Below are 20,179 nucleotides of genomic sequence, written 5' to 3' on the forward strand. Positions count from 1 at the left end.
TGAAAGATAAATGTAAATATAACCTTCCAAGAGAAACACTCTACCTACCAATTTCTAGAGTTGAACTACTAGAAAAAGTTGGAGAAATCCTACACTTTCAGTTGATAGACGAGAAATTTTATCCGTGTAGGCTACCACTGATCTCAAATGAAGTGCTTTTGACGAAAGATTCCCATAAGTTGGCACTCGTATGAATAAACATGTTTATGCAAACGCATAAACCATTTGTCAAGAGATTATTGAAATATGAAGTTCAAATATAAGTCCTCATGGGGAATTTCCACGATCACCGAAAAGAAAGGAATTTTACACAAGAAGGCCACTTCAATCAGAGAACGAAAACACAATCTAGGTATGTTGTCTGCTACGCTTCTCTCTAATGATAAAACAATTCTCAAACTTTCATAATACGAATTGAAAAAAAAAAAGTATCAGCGAGAGGAATAATTTTTTATATAATAATAATAATCTATGGCAATCTATAATTTATGAGACTACAATTAAAATATCATAAACAAACCTGAATTCAACATAATTATTTTTTTTTTAAAAAAAAAAACATTGGGCTTGCTACCACGAATTGCATTGAAATTTTAGACTTTTAAAGCCTGAACAGTATAATATAAGCAACAACACAAACAATGAAGTTCGCAAATCTAACTTAGCAAATGAACCCTAATTGACTCCGTGTCTTATTCATTTCAGGCACGCTAAAGAAAGAATGACGGACTGAATGCACCCGATCAATAGAGTTCGCCTTCCTTGTGAGTGTGGATAACAACATCGGATTTCGGATAAGAGACACAAGTCAGGAGATAACCCTTTCCCATTTGTGTTTCATCAAGGAAGGAGCCATCTGACTGATCGACTTCGCCGGACACCATTTGACCAGCGCATGTAGAACATGCCCCGGCTCGGCAGGAGTATGGCAGCTCCACTCCGGCAGCCTCAGCTGCATCGAGAATGTAGGTATCGTCTGAAGCTTCAAATTCGTATTCAACCCCTTCTGGGTCGATCAGTTTCACCTTGTACACTGCCATGGCTGACGCCCTAAAGTTGTTGGATACCTTGAGGGCCGATGCCTTTGAGATGCACTTCAAGGAGCTCAGTGATGACGGGGTCTTAATCAGCTGAGAGGACGGCTGGAGCATGACATGGCTCCTCAGTGAGCAGGCAGATGAGAGGGAAACAGTCGACATTGTGCTAGCTGAAAAGGTGGGCAAAGGAACAGGTTATATCAAAGTTCAAGAAACAAAATCCAGGTATAGAAGAGATGATCTGCTGATGCGAGACTTGTACAAAGAATATGATAATACAGAAGAACAATCATACAGAGACTATCTCTAGATATGGATAAACATCAAATGGTGACATGGGTAAGGACTAAAAATATGCCAATTGGCCTATAGAAATTTCAACAAAAGCTCTAAGGAAATATAACATTTTTTCCTTTTGACAAATTTAGCTCCATTACTCTTGTCAATATCAAAAGGCATGTGACGACTACAATAAATAAGCCTACAAAATTCATAAGTGCAAGAACTATCACCACTGCAAACAATGACAGAATTGGACAATAGGTAATCTAGAATCATCAGCATGATCACCTAGTCCATTTAAAACCTTTAATTAAACCCACGACTTCAGAAGTTTGGGACAGAATTGGTGTCACAACCATGCATACTTATTCTTTGTCAAGATCTAATGTGTATATCTTAGCCTAGAATTAACATTAGTCAAGACAACAATAGAGACTCCATCAGATGCAACCATTTTTAGTTAGTCACTTCACCAAGCCTAAGAAAAGGCTCTGATGGGGTCACGTTCACCATGTGAGAGAGTTGATTAGCACAAAACTTCCAGTGCAGGATTAAAGGGGGTGCTGTAAGTAAATTGCAGCATCCTCCATTTTTTAGCAGTGCACAAATCCCAAATCTCACCGCGGAAAACTAAAAACCAAGTCAATTTTTACCATTAGATAGTAGGTGAAGATTATATAGGGCGAATTTCCATAAAAAGCATATCCCAAGTTAGGAATTTCCCAATGGACACATTCAAGTTTCATTTTTTTTTCACCTTCTTTTAGATACCTAAAACATCCTTAATATTGTGAAAGTTATTTTTTTTTTAATTTATAGAATTTTTTGAGAGCCTAAACATTATCATGTTAGACAGAAATAAGTGTGCCATTATATCTGCAAAAGCAAGGTCTATTTGGATTATATAGGTTTAAATGAGTTACTTTAGGCCATCAAGTGGTTTATTCAAATTAATTTGATGGGCTTCTTGTGCATAAAATACAGATTTAAGGACATATATGTATTCAAATCACCATCATCTTGCTTGCATTTTAACATGTCTCGGTCCATTTTGAATCAAATCACCTAGATGGTCTTCCATTGCATAAAATACAAAAGAAAAAGCATAGACATTTTTCAAGCATGACCTTGATAACAAAAATATTGTTACTTTTACATTTTAGCATATTTAAATTCATCAAGATGGTGATAGCTCTTGTGCACGAGGATAGGGTTGACAATTCATATCTTATCGTGTGTGTTAATCATGTCATATTTCAGGTCGTGTCTAATTTTGTCAGCACCACATGAGAAGACAATTGGACCTAGAGGTAATTTGGAGATTTCATAGGAGAAAATGAACCATTTAAAGAATTTTTAAAACAAGCATATTCATTGTGAAATTTCTTTAGGTATGCCGTTTTAGATATTTGCTTAGTTTTTTTTTTGTCCTTTTGTTAAAGGAGGATTAGATACATACTGGTTGTTATTTTAGATCAGAGTCATGATGCTATGAAAGATAGGGACCTTTCCAAATAATTTAGGCTAGATAATAGAATCTTAACACAAACCTTTGATACCCTTAATTCCCAGTCCCAAAACAATAAACTAGGAACTACGAGTTAAAGAAGTGAGATATATGAGGACTTTGAGAACCAAATATAAACACGAGATAGTAGTAGGTATGCTACGTATTAATAAAGTGTGAGAAGGAAAAAAAAACTCACACGAAAGAATAATTTAAACAGCACAAGGTTTTCCATGATAGCTGAAAATCACGGTTTCTTTTGATTATTCTTCATATCGTTGCAAGATTTTCCAAATAATTATTTCCCATAAACCCCTCTAGAACACTAAGTAAACTTGCCAGTCGAAATCATATCCCTATCAAGGATTGCTCAGCAGAGAATTAGAAAAACGCAAAAGCCAAAAGTTTCACAAGAGACAAGGTTTCTAGTATGCATCTTGTTGTCCATTATTTTCTGAGGGGGAAAAAAAAATCCAAAAATCCAGTAGAGATGAGGAAAAAAAAGAGGATACGAAAGGGATTAACCAAGCAAACCGAAAGCGATCTAAGCTGTAAGGAAGAAAACCTAGAGAAACACTACAAAACTACCCCCAAACATCAAATCGTAGGAAAGAAACCATCCGCTGTAGTCAATCTCATAACAAGCGCCAAAGAACAAGATCTGCGTATAAAATAGACTTACCTTACGAAACGAACAGAAACGACCGGGAAGCCCGATAGATCGGTAGATCACCGGAGCGGAGACCGACGAAGAACACGCAGTGCCTGCCCTCGAAAGAGGCGAGGGCTCGTTTTAATGCCTCCGATCTTCTCTGCTCCACTGTTCCGCGAGTGGGGAAGAACCGTGCAAAGGATCCTTGACGACAAGCCGGGTCGTCGAATAGCATTACCAGCCGCCGATCCTACCGATCCAAATTGGGCTCTCCACCATCTAACGGACAGGATATGAAATTGCACGAAAGAAGTGGAAATCCGATTGGATCGAATACCTGCCTGATGCCGGGTCGCCGAAGGTGGAAACAACGGGTCTAAACCGGAATCATAAACTAGGGGTCGACGGTGACGTGTCAGTCAACAATCGTCGACTTTTCATTAGTCGATTCCATGGGCCCCGAAACAGTCTAACCAATTACAGACTTAGAAGGTATGGTATATAATATTTGCCAACGACCGTCCATTTAGCATGGCCAATTAAGTGGACGACCTTTGAACGGTTCATAAAGCCGTCGGCTCCATTAAATTACTAAATTTATTTTCATTGTGAAAAAATTATTAAAAATTCAGTATACCATATATATAATTATGAAAAAAACGTTTTTGTTTGTACTTTTATTTTTTTAATACTTCAAAAATGTCTTTTTTTTTTTAATAGGAAGAAGACGGCGTATTTCTTTAAATAGAATATTTAACTTCACACGTACTGCATGAATCACGTCAGAAAAATAAATACATTTTTGACTTAAATAAGAAAATAAATAAATAAAATGAAATATCCGAATTAAGTTTCCATTCGCGCTCAAGAAATATAGGTCATTAAATGTTTATTTTATAATTTTTTATATTAATTATATTATTATTTTTAAAAAAGTTCATTTTAATTTTAAAAATTATCTTTAAAATATTCATTTTTAATTTTAAATTATTTTAAATATCATTCATTAAAGTTTAATTGTATATTTTATTTTTGAAAATCTAATTGATTCTTTGATCCCTCAAAAACTTACGTCCTTATGGTCGTTATGATCTTGTGCCGTTTTCTTTTTTTTTGTCGGTATTTTCATATCATTTTTCTTGCCCACGTAGTGAATGTGCCCTTCCTCTCCCTCCTCGCTCTTTTGTCCTCTTAACAAAAATAGAAAGTAGGATTCCTCATTCATGGATGCAAAGTAATATATTAATCTTTTTAACCAAATTGATTTTTTTTATTATATAAACTAAAAAAATCTCGGTTAATAGTATTAGTAAATTTTTACAATATAAATATATTAAAATTATTATTGCAGTTTTAATTATTATAGAGTGTTGGCCCCCCGTGAGTGTTTTAATATGGTCAACTAAGTTAGATTAGGTTCTGCTAGTTATCTCATCCATATGTCTAAGTATGCAGGAACTTAGAAGAGCAGGAAGTTGAGCTGAAGACACAGCTAGCGAGAAGGACGGCACGGGAAGGGAGCCGACGGGCTCAGTGCGTCCGAAGGACGAGAGAACTGCGGAAGAGTACACGGGTGGAGGAGAAGATTGTGCGCCGCGTTCGAGGGACGAGAAGTCACGACGGAAGTCTACTCGAGGAAAAGATCGAGAATTGGATTCGGATGAGCCCTATTCCGGTTGATCGCAATCACCCAAATTATCGGAGCATTGGAAGCTAAAAGAAAGTCAAAAGGAGCTGGAAAGCTAGCTGAAGACGCCTTCATGAAGTGTTGAAGGTGCCTCTGGGCTCAGACAGCTTGGACACGCCTCAGATTAGTCCGAGGCGCCTCCAAGGCTGTTTGAGGCGCCTCAGACTCAACCAAAATTATCGTTTGGATTTGCATAAAGTTTTATCTGATCAAACTATTGGAGGCGCCTTGGACCCTCGAGATAGGCTTTCCAGGAGCTATATAAAGGCCCCTGGAACTAGGAAATGAATATCAATCAAGCAATCAACTCTGTATTCATTTCTAGCAATAGTTCTGAGCTTCTAGTGTGTAAAAGGCTTCTCCGCCTTCAGAGAATGAGATCTTTTTGAGCTTTTTCTACTGTCTTGGATTAACAATCTTCTTGGTTGTAACTAAGTAAATTGCTGAGTTTTTTTTTTTATTTCTGTTAGTTTACTTTATTACTATTGCACTGTTTGAGTTGAAAGAATCGAGAAGGGTATACTTTTATTTTGTAGGCAATTCACCTCCCTCTTATCGACCTTGCTGCACCAACATAGAGAAAAGGTATTTGATTTCTATAAAAGAAATTGAAATGAAATAAATATGAAATCAACATTTCATTAAAAAATATATAATTAAAAGAAACAAATAATTTAATGAAATGACCTAATAAAGTAAAATTTTCACTTAAGATTTTCTTTTAAAATTAATTATTTAAATTATATTATTGATGATATCATTTTTTTCACAGGTTTGAATAGTTTGAGATATAGAAGATAATTTTTTCTATGACATCTAAAATGTTAAAATTGTTTGGTGATTACTTTTTAAAACAAAAAATATTTGAATTTGATTTTTTATTAAAACATTGCATGTTATATAATATTGATAGATTTATTATAGATTTAGGCAATACTATTTAGCTTATAGATTCAAATAGATTTTTTCTTCCATACACAAAGGGTTGTTAGAGTAAAATATCTCTTGTAATTTGCTTTTTTATTTTACTATAAGATTGATGATACTGAGTCACGAGTGAAGTTAACTTTTACATTTAATAATATTTTAAGAATGATTAGATAATTTAATAAATTTATGAATAAAAAATATTTATTATCTAAGTTGAAATATAAAATTTTAATTAGTAATTTTAAAAAACTAAATTTATATAAAAACTTATTTTATATAATTATATTAATTTTTTTAAAAAAAATTGCAGGACCTCCTTACTGACGAGCGCAGATAAACGAATAAATGATAAATATTATTGCCTTCCCTTTATATTTTAATTAAACAAGCTCAACATTGAAAGGATTTGCTTTTATATCTCATTCTCACGTGAAGTATGCTGATCCAAATTAACTCTCCACGGGATGTGACACGAATAAACTATAAAGATCCCGTCGATATTAACTATTAACTTTGACAATTATTTCTGCACAATCAAGAACAAAGTTCGATTGAAAGAACGCGAGAATTACTATGAACAACTAACAGAGTCAAATTAAAGAGTACAAAATATTTACTAGAGAGATTACTATGATTGCCAAAAAAGAAGAAGAATACAGTATCGCCGGAGAATTCGAAGATGGAGACGCAGAGTGAGGGAAACGAAAAACGCAGAGTGAGGAAGACGACGACACATGCAAAATTTATAAACCTCTTAACCGATCGACCTCAGTCGTCCGATCCAAAGCTACGGAAACCTAGAAATAGATCCCATCGTTGATTTTGAAAAGACGCATACCTCGTTACAAGAGAATATCCGCCTGTCACGTCGAGCGTACAGTGGCAGTGAGGGCACGTGTCCTTCGATCACTGGGTAGTATTTAATGAGCTTAATTAAAAAAGGTATGGTCTCGTGCTCGGCTATAATTATCAAAGATTTGCACGATCTTCAAAAAATTTGGATGATATCAGTCACGATCGAACTCGCTCGAGGATGCGTAGAGAAAAAGAAAAACACGTGCTAAGTGTTGCTGCGTATCATCCCGATTGGCGCAAAGAACGGGTCACAAAGCTGAACCTGACAACAGCAAAATGAAGCTAAAGTGGCATGGGCTTGTTAGCAATTAAAGACCAAGCACAGGCCGATCGGCATATGGGCCGAATTGACCTTGAAATCACCGAAGACACATCTTTTTGTCCAGTCAGTTGGACTTGTAGCCTCCTTCGACTAAACTTGAAGGGGAGACTTGTGATGCGGCGATAATGAGGAGCCTACCTTCCACGAGTTAATTGGGTGTAGGTCAAAAGTCAAGGCGGTCAACACCAGAGCTTAAGTAGGGCTCGACCGTAGCCGAGCGGAAAGAGGTTCATCGGACGATCGGAGGGATCATCATCTGGTCGACCACCTGAGTAAATCAGTGTCTGGCCAACCCGGTCGACAGGAGAGCATGTTGAGCGGGCCAGGACCTCGAGTTGAACGGGTCACCCGTCCGGCTCCAGGTATGACGTTGGCATTGTACATATAATGAACTGATAAAATAATAAAAGAGAAAAAGACAGATAATTAATAAGGAAAAGAGAAAACAAAGGAGAATACTTCATCTATCATTAAATGAGGGCAAGCTGAATATCTGTCCCCAGTACTTTCACTTTCTCTTCTTCTTCTATTCCTAACTTAAGCGTCGGAGGGTCAACGCCAGGGACCCCTTCCCTGATTTTGATTTTGTTTTACAGAAAAGAGTGAGGTCTTCATCCAGTCAGCGAAACTGCTATTTCCCCAGCTTTCCAGCTTCATACATTCAGACAAGATCAATATTTTTTTTAATTTTAAATTATTTAAAATATTATTTATTAAAGTTTAATTGTATATTTTATTTTTGAAATCTATTTGATTCTTTGATCCCACAAAAACTTACGTCCTTATGGCCGTTATGATCTTGTGCCCTCTTAACCATTAAATTGATTTTTTTTAATTATATAAACTAAAAAATCAACACCTTCGTTTGATTCTATTAGTAATTTTTTACAATATAAATATATTAAAATTATTATTGCAGTTTTAGTAATCTTACTTCTTACTATTTTATTAAAAATCTTCTCCTTTACTAACTAACTTTGATGAAGCCTAAAATGAATTTACGTTAATATCCTTTTTTCTATTCACACTAAAAATAATTCCAAGATTTATTAGTAATTCCACAAGTGAAACAATCAGTGATCTAGATTTCGAGACTTAGCTGCGGCATATTATTATGAATTTTTCTCATCATTAATTTTCTCGGGTTGTTTTATATAAAAAAATATAGTTCTCTTTAGTCCCACATCTTAGAATTGACAACACTATGATCAAAGAAGCTTTTATAAATATTTTAGACCGACAATATTAAAAAAAATATATTTTTCTTAATTTTTTTTACTAAGATAAGTATAATATTAAATTAAATTAATTTTTTTTCATAGGAAAGCCGTAAGAATGACACTCGAAAATCCAAACAATTCGGATTTTCAAAGACCCAAATAATTCAGATTTTCAAAAGTCAGTTATTTTACCCTAATAACTCTACTTTAGTATTTTAATACTAAAATATTTTAATTAATATAAAAGGTCAATGTAATTTTAATATATTATATTACACACGTAGTACGATTTCTATCGAATAAATTGAAATGAAAGAAATATTCAATCAAAATTTCATTAAAAAATATATAATTGAAAGAAACAAATAATTTAATGAAAATGACCTAATAAAGTAAAATTTTTCACTTAAGATTTTATTTTAAAATTAATTATTTAAATTATATTATTGATGATATCTTTTTTTCACAGGTTTGAATAGTTTAAGATATAGAAGATAATTTTATTTTATTTTTATGAAAAAGTTAAAATTGTTTGGTGATTACTTTTGTCAAAAATGCATTTGAATTTTATTTTTTATTAAAAATTACATGTGATATGATATTAATGATTTAGATTTATTTATAGATTTAGTCAATACTATTTACCCTATAGATTCAATAGATTTTTTCTTCCATATACAACAGGTTGTTAGAGTAAAATATTCTCCGTAATTTATTTGTTTGTAATTTAATAATTTTATGAATAAAAAAGATTTATTATCTAAGTTGAAATATAAAATTTTAATTAGTAATTTTAAAAAACTAAATTTTTATAAAAACTTATTTTAATAATTATATTAATTTAGAAAACAAAAATCCAGGACCTCTTTACCGACGACCGCATATAAACAAATAAATGATAAATATTATTGCCACTCTCCACTTTATATTTTAATTAAACAAGCTCAATATTGAAAGGATCTGCTTTTATATCTCACGTGAAGTACGCTGATCCAAATTAACTCTCCACGGGACTGGTCACCGTTGCCAGCACATCCTCTTTCGATTTATGAATAAACTATAAAGATCCCGTCGATATTAACTTTTAACTTTCACAATTACTTCTGCACAATCAAGAACAAAGTGACAAAATAGCTCACGCAGCCAGCCTTTATTGCATTCATTTTAAAATGATCTCTAATCTTATTCATATTTATTAAAGCTGGGATAACAAAATTTAAATTTTAATGAATTAACGGATAATTTTTTTTAATAAAAATTAATAAAAAGCGTTTCAAATCCACCATTCTCCATGTTGTTTCGCTTTGACTATTTGGCAGGGAGACACCACGAGCCTGCGTGAACACCAACCTGTTTGTTTCCTCTACAATTCACTTGCTGATCACGACCTACTGAGCTCACCACTTCTTTAATACAGAGCAATGGTAGCGTGCATGTTTTTAATTCTCAGTGGAGATTTCTTTTTATTATGTTATTTCTCTTCCAGCATCAGAAATCAGGAATTTCAAACCAATCTGAAGCTTCAACCCTGTGATCAGCTCGAGCATGGAGAGGAAGGAGGCATGGAGACTGGCCCTCGTCCTATTCCTCGGGCAGCTCGTCTCATTCTTCATTGCGATAGCTAGCTTCACTTCTTCTCTGATAGCAGAGCTCGGTAAATCTGTCAGTTACTCCATTTCCTTATAGATCTGCCTCTCTCATGCCGCACAGTCTCTGTGTTTTTGCATTTGAAGGGACTGATACACCATTAACGCAGTCGTGGTTCACTTACCTTTCTCTGTCTCTCGTGTATGGAGCTGTTTTCTTGTTCAGGGGTCAGAGACTTATGGTGGGACTTAATCTGAGCAATAATTTAACTGTGTGAATTCTCATGAAATCGATTGATATGCTAAGATCTGTTGCAGGTTCCTTGGTATTGGTACCTTGCCTTAGCCATTGTCGATGTTCAAGGCAACTACTTGAGTAATCTTTTTTCTTCACTTCCTAATTGATGTTTCAGCTACTGGCTGTAGAATGCAATTCAACTCTAGTTTCTTAGACTATTTTTCTTTTCATACAACTCAGATGATCTATTAATAATCTGCTGCAGTAGTTAAAGCCTATCAGTACACTTCAATTACAAGCGTAACATTGCTGGATTGCTGGACTATTCCATGGGTGATAATCCTCACTTGGATAGCCCTAGGGACAAGGTATTCTCCATGGCAATTTGTGGGTGCTGCAGTGTGTGTGTTAGGCCTTGGCTTGGTGCTTCTTTCCGATGTTGGCGTATCCGGTGGAGGTAATTAATCTTAGATCATAATCTTGTTTGTTTCGATGACTTGATAGCAGCTTTGGTGGATGATTTGTGTTTCAGGTGGAAGCAAACCGATTATTGGTGATACACTAGTGATTGCAGGGACAGTTTGTTATGCATTCAGCAATGTCGGCGAGGTTAGCCAATCTGCAGTGATAACTTAATATATAGTTAAATGATTCTGTACCAATTTGTGTTTCCAAAACAATGTAGGAATTTTGTGTCAAGAGGAAAGACCGAGTCGAGTTATTGGCAATGCTAGGGATATTTGGGGTGCTAGTTGGTACCTGTGAGATGTATCCTTTCGACACACAAAAACAGCATAGAAGACTTAAACCATTCTGCTTGCTCTCTTCTTAATGATGTTGTTTTTTGGATGCTATTGTTAGTCAAGCTACAAATTATGTTTGTTTTGCGATTACCGGATTCCCTAACATGCTTAGTGCTGTTTTAGAGAGGAAAGATCTTGAATCAGTCAAGTGGTCTGCCACAATGGTCTGTTTCTGAACTTTTCTTTCTGATACATACTATGGAAACTAGATTTTCCCCTTTTTTTTGTGTGCGCTTTACAGATATGTTTATTCGGTGGCTTTGCGGCCGCAACATTTTTGTTCTACACCGTCGTTCCTTTTGTCATGAAGGTATTTTCAAATTTTAACATAGTCTTAAAAGCACAATGATGTTAAGACAATGATGATTTTGCATTGAGGATGGTTTAAAAATCTTTTTGCAGATGAGTGGAGCAACCTTGTTCAATCTGTCTCTTCTCACATCCGATATGTGGGCCGTCGCTATTCGCGTCTTCTTTTATCATGATCAAGTAGGATCTCCATTTCTTCCCGGATCATGTCTAAATGTATGTGTTTTCCTTCATTAACTACAGTGTGGTAATACAAATTTCAGGTGGATTGGTTGTATTATCTTGCATTTGGTTTGGTGGCTATTGGCTTGATCATTTACTCAGTGAAGTAAGTTACATTTCAGAAACAATAAAAATGAATTTATATACTCTGTTATTAAACTTTCATCTAATCTACAAATTTCACTTTCAAATCTTTTAGAGAAAACAACACTGCAAATGGAGGAGACCCTGAAGCTTTACAGTATGAGAGAATCCCACAAGAAAGTTCAGCAGTGAATGGGCAACATGAGACTTGTTCAGATACAAATACAGAGAGAGCTTGAACAAGATGCAGATGAAGTTCTAAGAATCGATTAATGTGGTTGATGACAGAATCAAATGCCAGAGATGCGAATTCTGAAGGCAAAATGGAAAGGAAAAAAAAAACAATCTTGATTGGGAATATTTTTTTTTTCAAGAATTATTTGAAAAATAAATTAGTATTTCTAAGAATAAATTGGTGTGGTTGATGACAGAATCGAATGCCAGAGATGCGAATTCTGAAGGTAAAATGGAAAGGAAAAAAAAACAATCTTGATTGGGAATATATTTTTTTTCAAGAATTATTTAAAAAATAAATTAGTATTTCTAAGAATAAATTGGTGTGGTTGATGACAGAATCAAATGCCAGAGATGCAAATTCTGAAGGCAAAATGGAAAAAAAAAAAAACAATCTTGCATCGGAATATTTTTTTTTCAAGAATTAAAAAACATAATAGTTTGTCTGTGTCTGAGCCCGGGTTCGAACCGGGGACCACTAGTGTGTGAGACTAGCGTGATAACCAACTACACCACCCAGACTATGAAGGTAACCTCAATCAATTTCTTATATCACTGTTATTTTCATCTTCTTTGTCTCCTCTCTTGTCCTATTACGAAACCACACGCCAATTAAATCACATGACAGAGGAGTTTTATAGTGTTTTCAATGAACACACGCCTTTTGAATTAGAGTAAATTTGAAAACAAGACCTTAATTTTGATTGTTGATTAATCAATGATTAAGATTAATTCTGCCTAGAGTCAATGATTGTTATGTTCTTGCTAAAATCCTCCAATTTGTGATCAAAAGGAATTGTAATCCAGTGTTCATCAGAAACCTTAGACATTGTTTTCGTAATACAATCCTCATTCTTGTGCATACAGATTTTATATAGCTGCTAGACTAAAACACTCCTTTGAGACTTAGTTTCTGCACGAGTTGAACCAAACAATGAAGAAAGCTATACATATGAAACGATGAAGAAATAAATTTCATATGCATCAACATCTTACAACTGAATAAACTATGGATTATTATGTGGTTTTGACAAAAAAAAAAATAAGAAAGCACAATAATGTATCTGCTACAGCTACCTGCTCTTAACAAGTCCTTCAAAAACTGGGTCAGATGACCTAACGATGAGATTCAGATTCATAAAAACAAAGAACTAATACTAGCTGCAAATTACATTGAGGAAATTTTGTCAGAAGAAACAATTTATATCTCGTCTACAATTTCTAGAGACTATTACTGCCAATGTGGCCGGTGTAGGCTTTCCACTGGTCTCATAGATAGCATGAATGACACTTGCATTCACCACAAAATGTCTAACCATGAATAAAGCATTGCTGCAAGAAGGGATGTGAGAAATCCACATACTTTTCCCAGAAACCCTTGTACTTCTCCTTTCCAATCTTCAACCAGGGTTTCATGTTCCCATTATAGTGCAATACTGCACCATTTTTTATCAGCAAAGGATCAACATTAGTGTATCCCAACCCTAGCACATGCCATTCGGGGTCCAACTTCTCGACCAACCCATAGAAAGCCAGTAAGCCAGGTGGCAAGGTACCGAGCTTCCATAAGGAATGGTCAGCATTCTTCTCCTGCCAATAGTGATAGATTCCTGTTACATTCTTCTTCCGCCACTCCCTTAGATCAAGGACATTCATTCCGAATGCCCAGCCACATGCGTTGGGATCAAAATGTGCTTGTATTAGAGGGTGGGAATAGTTCAGGTATTTATGGAACCGGTGGAATGTCTCCATGCAAGTCTCTACAGCACCCATCACGTTTCCATTTAGGTTGATTGAGAATAATTCTGAGAGATCCTTCTGAACAACAATGTCGTCGTCAAGAAACACCACTTTTTGTAAAGCTGGATAGACCTCTGGAATATAGAACCTTAGGTGGTTTAACATTGATAAGTACTTTGGGTTCCTGAACTTGATTGGCGTTCGATTATTGCCACTACCAGAAAAATAGTAGTTCTGTGTTTCAGAGTTTTGAAGTTGCTTTAAAACTGGTACATATGAGGCATTAAGCCAGCTAAAATCCTCCACCTTCTGGACCTCAATGGCTGCACCCCGGAAATTGTTCATGGAGAACCAGGCCCTCATTGGAGCATAATTCACCTCGTCTGTAACCAGGTGGAATACAACCATTTCAGGATGCTTCGAGTTCATGGACGTAGAGTTGACCACAGCTGATGCAGCAAGGATATTATCAGAGAAAATACAAAAATGGTAAAGGCTATTGTCCTTAAGCTTTCTGAGACTGTGCCTTCTTTCTAAAAGTTTTCTTTGAAGACTTGAGTTCATGAACCATTCCATAGTAAGCCTGATACCAAAACAATAGAGGCCTTTTGGCAGTTCTTCAGCAGCTATTTGTCCATATTTGGTGCTCTTTTCAGTTTCAGATTTCATCTTCTCATCAAGAGACAATAATTGACCTTTCATCTTCACAATCATGGTAGCACTGTCATAATGGAGTTGTTGCGCTTGGTAGAGCAGGAGACCCATATCACGAATTGCTTCCTCCAATTCCTTCATCACCAATGAAGTTTCCATCATTGCTGCAGTTGACAGAAGAGCTTGACATTTTCGAATTTGGGAACTAAGCTCCGCTGCGAACTGGAGGTTATTGTTATCTTTAGATACCACAACCAAAGTCTTTGCAAGAGATATTTGGTCTATAATTTGCCTCGTAAAGGAGTATGGACTGAGCATCTCAACAGTAATGTTTAGATCTTCAATTAGGCTAGAGCGGAAGAGTTTCTGCAACACAAGATGAAGGTTTCAAGGGAAGAATGGGTGTAGATGTAATAGCTAGAAATATTATAGAAAATTAAAAGAATGAAGAGCAATAACGGGAATGGCATGTTCATGTTGCATTCAGAGGAAGATTGAACCGAGAATCTAGGGATCTCTTTGTGTAAACACTGAAAGAAGTCTAGGGCACGGGAGATACAATTCTCAGAGTTTTTTTTTTTTTTTTAGGAAAACCAGGATCCAGAAAATCACAAAGAAAACATTTTTATTCATGCAAAGTAAAGATCGCGAGGTAAGATCCCACCTGACGGGCCAACGGCGGCGTGGATCTCGGCAGTTTCTCCCAACTTAGCACCACAAGGAGCAGCAGCATCCCAAGGCCGCCGGCTACAAGCCACACCCAGGAACCGGAGAACCATCGCCTCCGAGCCGGTCTCCTGAGATCAAACGTCCGCCGACTCATTTCGCACCCTCCTCAGCAGCCGCGACGACAACCGAACCGATCAAGGGCGGCGCCGACGCGCATCTTCGGATATCCGGAGGAAGAGTGCCCAGTTCCAGATCACGAATCAATCTTATGGTTCCGTCCGGGGCCTGCCGGTTCTAAATCGTTCTCTCCCCGAACTGCTGCTACTCCGGCGGCTCCGAACGCAGGGGACTGCAGACTGCTAATCTCCTCCGGATCGTCTGTTTTCGGTTAAGCCTCGGCTAATGCCTGATTATTATAGTGATTCGATACAAATGTGGCGCACGAAGGTTTGACCCGATCAATCTATAAACGGCTCAGATCACTAGTATTATATCTGCGGCTAATCGGCCAATCTACACTTGAAGAACTTGGATTTGGGCTGATATCTATTTCGGCCCAAATCGGTCCTAATCAATTCACGTTCAGTTAGGTCGACCTGTGATTGGACCCGATCGCGAACTCAACGCACGGCAGCTGTTTCTATCGTTATCCAGCTCCTTCTCCGTGGCCGCCTCCTCGCTCACGCTGACCGTTTCTATCTCAATCTAGATCGAGGAAACCAGGCCCTCGTCGCCATGGACTCCCCTAAGACTCCTCCCAGGGCCCGGCCGCCCGCCATCGATCCCTCCTCCCCCCGCATCTTTCTCTCGGCCGCCGCCGCCGCCAGCCCCGGGTCACACCGCCGGATCGCCATCGCCGTCGACCTGAGCGATGAGAGTGCTTACGCCGTCAAATGGGCCGTCCAGAACTACCTCCGCCCGGGCGACGCCGTCATCCTCCTCCACGTCCGCTCTACCAGCGTCCTCTACGGCGCTGACTGGGGTGCCATCGACCTCTCGGTCGAGTCCGAAGATGCTGCTTCGGAGGTGTCGCCCCAGAAGCTGGAAGAGGAATTCGACGCCTTCACGGCGACCAAGGTGCAGGACCTGGCTCAGCCGCTCGTCGAGGCGCAGATCCCCTTCAAGATCCACATCGTCAAGGACCACGACATGAAGGAGCGACTCTGCCTCGAGGTCGAAAGGCTTGGGCTGAGCGCGGTCATAATGGGAAGCCGAGGCTTCGGGGCATCCAGGAGGAATAGTAAGTCTCGGCTTGGCAGCGTCAGCGACTATTGTGTGCATCACTGTGTTTGTCCTGTTGTGGTGGTTCGCTACCCCGACGATGCTACTGGTCTCGGATCCGGAGCCGTGGGATCGTCTTCCCCTCTTGCCAATGGCTCCAAAGTACCTGTGGGGAAGGATACCGAGCTCCATACTTTGCCTGAAGAGGAGCAAGAGTATCACGATGCTGATGACGGGCATAAAGGTGTGATCTTCCGTAAATTCATTAGAATTTAACTTTGGCGAAATACTTAGGACAATCATTTAGTTAAATTGTGCCTGCTTGTTTGTTAAGGTATTCAAATATGTGCCTGCTTGTTTTGATGAAGAAACACGGGTCTAAATCATTTAGTTAAATTGTTAGCAAAGTCTAGCAGGTAGTACATATTGAAGCGAAGTTGGTATGGTAATTCAATCTTGGTATTCTGATGTTTAGCTTGCCCTATAAGAAGTGAATTACTTCTGCTACTGTTATATAATTGCCTAATTGTTATATATATTAAGAGTCATTTGTATCAGTAGAAACTGATGTGTCCTGAGTTAATCTTTAAAGATTTAGTAGGGTTACAGTGACATCTGCACTTGTCAAGTGCTCTAATCAGTTAAAAACTCTACTTTTACATTCCTCCACTTACAGAAAAGTGACTTTGTGGAGAAAACAACCAAGTTTGCATTAATCACCATTGGAATTTTAGTAGTTTCTTTTTATGTATTTTAGATTGCTTTTGCAAAGCAACATCCATCTCTTTCTAAATTTCTCCTTGATTTCACTTGGATAATTTTATAGTCATTGGCTCCATTTTATATCTAATTCGCTTTGTTACTTGTTCTATTGAATATGCTCATCAATGATTGGATAATTAGTTCACATGATTTAAGGATTTTTCTAGTCTTTGTTACACCCTAAGTCTCAACCACTAGGTTCTCTAATCATTTAATGTTGTTAACAACAAGTCACAGATGGAATGTGAGTTTTTGGGGGGTTAAATTTAGGGATGCATATTTAAGGACTTAATGGCCTTAATGAAGTTTGGATTTTAATTATGAAGCTCCATTATGAACTCTAGGCCAAGTGAAGTAGTTTCCATATGCCGTGGGAGGCAATAATTTGTTTGCCATTGTTAAATCCAAGTTACATTCAAGAAGACATTTGATATTTCTAGTATGATGTTGACTTTAAAACTGTCTGTGATGCTATTTATTTTAGTTTAAACATAATACATGCTGATGATGTACTGTGGTTTGGTCTTTAAAGGTTTAATCTGCAAGGTTGACTTCAAATTTTATGTTTGTAATCACAGTTTATTTTTCCTCTATAACTGCTGTTTTATTTTAATAGTTTTTTGTGCTAACTCATCCGGATTTGGAAACTGAACATTGAAAGAAACTGCATTATTTGCAGAGGCCAGAAGCAAACAATTTTATTATGATTTCAATTTGTGATTTTAGCAAGTTTGTTCAAGTACTAATTTTTTGTGATTGCTTGATTAGCGTATCTTTCTTGCAGTATCCTTGTAGTACATTATTCAGCAAAATAAATCTTCATTCTAATTATCGGTTGTAATCCTTTTCTTCTGATGTGTCCAATATATGCTTTTCTATTGTGGTGCAGATGCATGATAAGCATGGTGTAGGCATCTTTTTTTATGGTAAGAAATTGTTGATCATAACCATGAGCTATTTTTATGCTATAGATGCTCTACATCACTGCTGCGAATTTTGCTAATTAAGAGATTACACATTTATTTGTTTTTGATTTCTAGTGCAGATTCATTTAGGTTCTTTTAATTTTTCTTTTTTTGCTGAACTGTGTTCCTTGTATGTCTCCTCTCTTCTTTCTGTTGACGTTGAATACATTAATTACTTTAGGGAACTACTTGTGGCTAGTTGAGCTTTCAGTGGCTAAGACCATTGATTCATCATCCAATGTTTTGAGTGCACACTGGAGCTTAGATATAATGTTAAAATTATATACCAAATAGACAAGCACTTGGATTCTGTAAGTTGTCTTTGGAAAAAAAAAATTATATCGTGTTTGAAAATAAGTAACTTCAAATGGCATGTAATCAGAAATCCACCAAGGTAGCCCAGATCCAGGAATTGTTAGGGTAATTACTAATTAGGATTGCACCATCAAAAGTTATCTCTTAGCTTCCTTCCACTGCTTCAAGTACTTTAATTCGACATTCAGAACCTATAAAAAAATTCCACATGTGTGTATAATCAAAACTGATTTTGATGTAGAATGCCCTTCAGATAAAACCTGTATTTGCTAGGCTTTCTTTCTCTTTTGCAGATAATAATGACTTCCATTACCTTAAGATTATTCTCAGTTATCTATTAAGATCAACTTTGACAAACTTGATTCAATTGTTGTCAAATATTAGTTTGTTTGACTATGTTAGGCGGGCCACAAGCTTTATTTGGTATACGTCATTAGAGATCATTCATCCTTTCATGTAAAACTTCAATAAATATAGATAATTTTTCTTTTCGAATTACTATAATTTGTTCTCTTTTTTCTTTTGCCAGACAACAGTTGACATGAACAAAGGTGGTGGTAATCTTAGTACGGGCAGTGAAACTCTTGTGTAAAGTCTAAAGTTAGTTGTTCACGCTAAAACTCTAAAAGATGGGCAACTCATGAGTGCGCATCTTTTATATGTAGCAGGCACTTGAAACCTGGAATACCATCTAAGTTCCTCCTGCTTTTTTGTTTTGTTTTGTTTTGTTTTTTGTTTTTGTGTGTAAATAATCATGGTCATTTAGTCATGATCATATCTGTGCACGATATTAATAGATTTGAATGCTCTAATTTATTTTTCTTAGAGAAAATAAGCAGCAGTTACAAGAAACTTAAGACCATCTCTCATGCATATCCATGAGCTCAGGGCTCAACCTGAGCATGAGCACACAGAACTCCATCTGGTCCAACACACCATCCCGGTCGAGGTCACCCTCCCTCACCATACTCGCCGCCTCCTCCTCGGTGATGCAGCCGCCGAGTCCAAGTGCAGTGGCAGAGCTTCGCCTGAGGCTTTCCGCAGTGATGACACCCTTCGCCGGATCCATGAGCAGTCGGAACCCCTTGCACAGCTCTTCCATCAGCCCCTCCGTGCCTAGCCGCGCCACCATCACAGGCAACAAGTCCTCGAACTCGATCGACGATTCAGGTTTCTCCTCTTCCATGACGATATCTTAGTTTGTAAGTTGGTTGAAGCCATTGCGCGTATATATAGAAATCCAAGGTCGAGGTTTAAGAGGACGGTGAGAAGGAAGTTAAGCTTCTGTGCATTACGTTGCGTGCATGTGAATGTGGTGTCGTGAGGAAGCTTTTTGGAGGCGGTCGCTGCGATTATTTGTGGGAGGTTCACGAGGAAACGACGGAGGTGAATTAATTAAAGGTGTCCGAGTTAAGTAATGTGGGCATTCCTGTTGCCTTCCTGGAACCTACCTAGGGCTTTCACGCGTTCCGTTTTTAAGCATGGTGCTAAAATTGATATATATGTGAACAAATTCTTTGGAAAATTGATAAACAATCTTGTTGATTATTGTTTGTAGCCACTGAGCTTTCATATGAATTATTGTATCAAAATTTAGCCAGCAATAATTGAATCAACTTTCTTTCTGCTTTGCCCAGGTTGACCAACTTTCTTTCTGTTTTGCAGATAATTATGAAGTTCCCCAGAAATCACTAGGGATCGATCTCATAGTTAGCCACTGCAAATTTAGTGCTTGAGATTGGAACGACGCAGAGCCCTTTGCTTTTAAGATCATCCTCTGATTCATTCATCCTCTACACAAATAATAATCAATAACACTAATTAGCTCTTCCCAATTTTGATACTAATTAATGTTGGATATAAATAATGTGAATGGAGAAGAGGT

General features: G+C 37.1%; 5 protein-coding genes and 1 non-coding gene across 9 annotated transcripts; 2 read left to right on the plus strand and 4 right to left on the minus strand.

Moving 5' to 3' along the window:
* Positions 1-470: 470 nt before the first annotated feature.
* LOC121974405 (ferredoxin, root R-B2-like) lies at positions 471-3,663 on the minus strand. Its single transcript, XM_042525448.1, has 2 exons — positions 3,509-3,663; positions 471-1,207 (listed from the first exon to the last, which is right to left on the minus strand). The coding sequence occupies exon 2, from the start codon at positions 1,197-1,199 to the stop codon at positions 744-746; it is 456 nt and encodes a 151-aa protein (XP_042381382.1). The 5' UTR covers positions 1,200-1,207; positions 3,509-3,663; the 3' UTR covers positions 471-743.
* A 6,135-nt stretch (positions 3,664-9,798) lies between these two features.
* LOC121974408 (solute carrier family 35 member F1-like) lies at positions 9,799-12,164 on the plus strand. 3 transcript variants are annotated; one of them, XM_042525452.1, is made up of 12 exons: positions 9,799-9,916; positions 9,979-10,146; positions 10,226-10,320; positions 10,397-10,454; positions 10,582-10,773; positions 10,849-10,925; positions 11,002-11,084; positions 11,232-11,283; positions 11,361-11,429; positions 11,522-11,608; positions 11,692-11,756; positions 11,850-12,164. In XM_042525452.1, the coding sequence occupies exons 2-12, from the start codon at positions 10,038-10,040 to the stop codon at positions 11,971-11,973; spliced, it is 1,011 nt and encodes a 336-aa protein (XP_042381386.1). In that variant the 5' UTR covers positions 9,799-9,916; positions 9,979-10,037; the 3' UTR covers positions 11,974-12,164. The 3 variants fall into 3 exon arrangements, with proteins under 3 accessions (XP_042381386.1, XP_042381385.1, XP_042381387.1); XM_042525451.1 differs by lacking the exon at positions 9,799-9,916 and having other exon boundaries at positions 9,925-10,146; XM_042525453.1 differs by lacking the exon at positions 9,799-9,916 and having other exon boundaries at positions 10,013-10,146; positions 10,203-10,320.
* A 252-nt stretch (positions 12,165-12,416) lies between these two features.
* On the minus strand, positions 12,417-12,490 carry TRNAV-CAC. Its single transcript has one exon. It is a non-coding gene; the product is annotated as a tRNA-Val (tRNA).
* Positions 12,491-12,960: 470 nt separating this feature from the next.
* Positions 12,961-15,587, minus strand: LOC121974407 (probable galacturonosyltransferase 10). The gene is made up of 2 exons (XM_042525450.1): positions 15,027-15,587; positions 12,961-14,728 (listed from the first exon to the last, which is right to left on the minus strand). Exons 1-2 carry the CDS (start codon positions 15,183-15,185, stop codon positions 13,280-13,282), a joined length of 1,608 nt encoding a protein of 535 aa, XP_042381384.1. The 5' UTR covers positions 15,186-15,587; the 3' UTR covers positions 12,961-13,279.
* A 40-nt stretch (positions 15,588-15,627) lies between these two features.
* LOC121974409 (universal stress protein PHOS32-like) lies at positions 15,628-19,010 on the plus strand. 2 transcript variants are annotated; one of them, XM_042525454.1, is made up of 3 exons: positions 15,628-16,496; positions 17,904-17,940; positions 18,824-19,010. In XM_042525454.1, the coding sequence occupies exons 1-2, from the start codon at positions 15,767-15,769 to the stop codon at positions 17,909-17,911; spliced, it is 738 nt and encodes a 245-aa protein (XP_042381388.1). In that variant the 5' UTR covers positions 15,628-15,766; the 3' UTR covers positions 17,912-17,940; positions 18,824-19,010. The 2 variants fall into 2 exon arrangements, with proteins under 2 accessions (XP_042381388.1, XP_042381389.1); XM_042525455.1 differs by having other exon boundaries at positions 18,831-19,010.
* A 74-nt stretch (positions 19,011-19,084) lies between these two features.
* Positions 19,085-19,670, minus strand: LOC121974411 (calcium-binding protein PBP1-like). The gene has a single exon (XM_042525462.1). It carries the CDS (start codon positions 19,478-19,480, stop codon positions 19,148-19,150), a length of 333 nt encoding a protein of 110 aa, XP_042381396.1. The 5' UTR covers positions 19,481-19,670; the 3' UTR covers positions 19,085-19,147.
* Positions 19,671-20,179: the final 509 nt, after the last annotated feature.

This window comes from Zingiber officinale, chromosome 4B (assembly GCF_018446385.1).
Source record: "Zingiber officinale cultivar Zhangliang chromosome 4B, Zo_v1.1, whole genome shotgun sequence".
NCBI classification, from domain to species: domain Eukaryota; kingdom Viridiplantae; phylum Streptophyta; class Magnoliopsida; order Zingiberales; family Zingiberaceae; genus Zingiber; species Zingiber officinale.

What these genes read in the sequence shown, in the direction of transcription:
- LOC121974405 (XM_042525448.1), bottom strand. Translation starts at nt 1,199, where the DNA reads ATGTCGACTGTTTCCCTCTCATCTGCCTGCTCACTGAGGAGCCATGTC.
- LOC121974408 (XM_042525452.1), top strand. Translation starts at nt 10,038, where the DNA reads ATGGAGAGGAAGGAGGCATGGAGACTGGCCCTCGTCCTATTCCTCGGG. An exon ending in TTCTCTGATAGCAGAGCTCG is followed by an intron (nt 10,147 to 10,225) that starts GTAAATCTGTCA and finishes TTGCATTTGAAG; the next exon opens with GGACTGATACACCATTAACG. An exon ending in TCAGGGGTCAGAGACTTATG is followed by an intron (nt 10,321 to 10,396) that starts GTGGGACTTAAT and finishes GATCTGTTGCAG; the next exon opens with GTTCCTTGGTATTGGTACCT.
- LOC121974407 (XM_042525450.1), bottom strand. Translation starts at nt 15,185, where the DNA reads ATGAGTCGGCGGACGTTTGATCTCAGGAGACCGGCTCGGAGGCGATGG. An exon ending in CGCCGCCGTTGGCCCGTCAG is followed by an intron (nt 14,729 to 15,026) that starts GTGGGATCTTAC and finishes CTTGTGTTGCAG; the next exon opens with AAACTCTTCCGCTCTAGCCT.
- LOC121974409 (XM_042525454.1), top strand. Translation starts at nt 15,767, where the DNA reads ATGGACTCCCCTAAGACTCCTCCCAGGGCCCGGCCGCCCGCCATCGAT.
- LOC121974411 (XM_042525462.1), bottom strand. Translation starts at nt 19,480, where the DNA reads ATGGAAGAGGAGAAACCTGAATCGTCGATCGAGTTCGAGGACTTGTTG.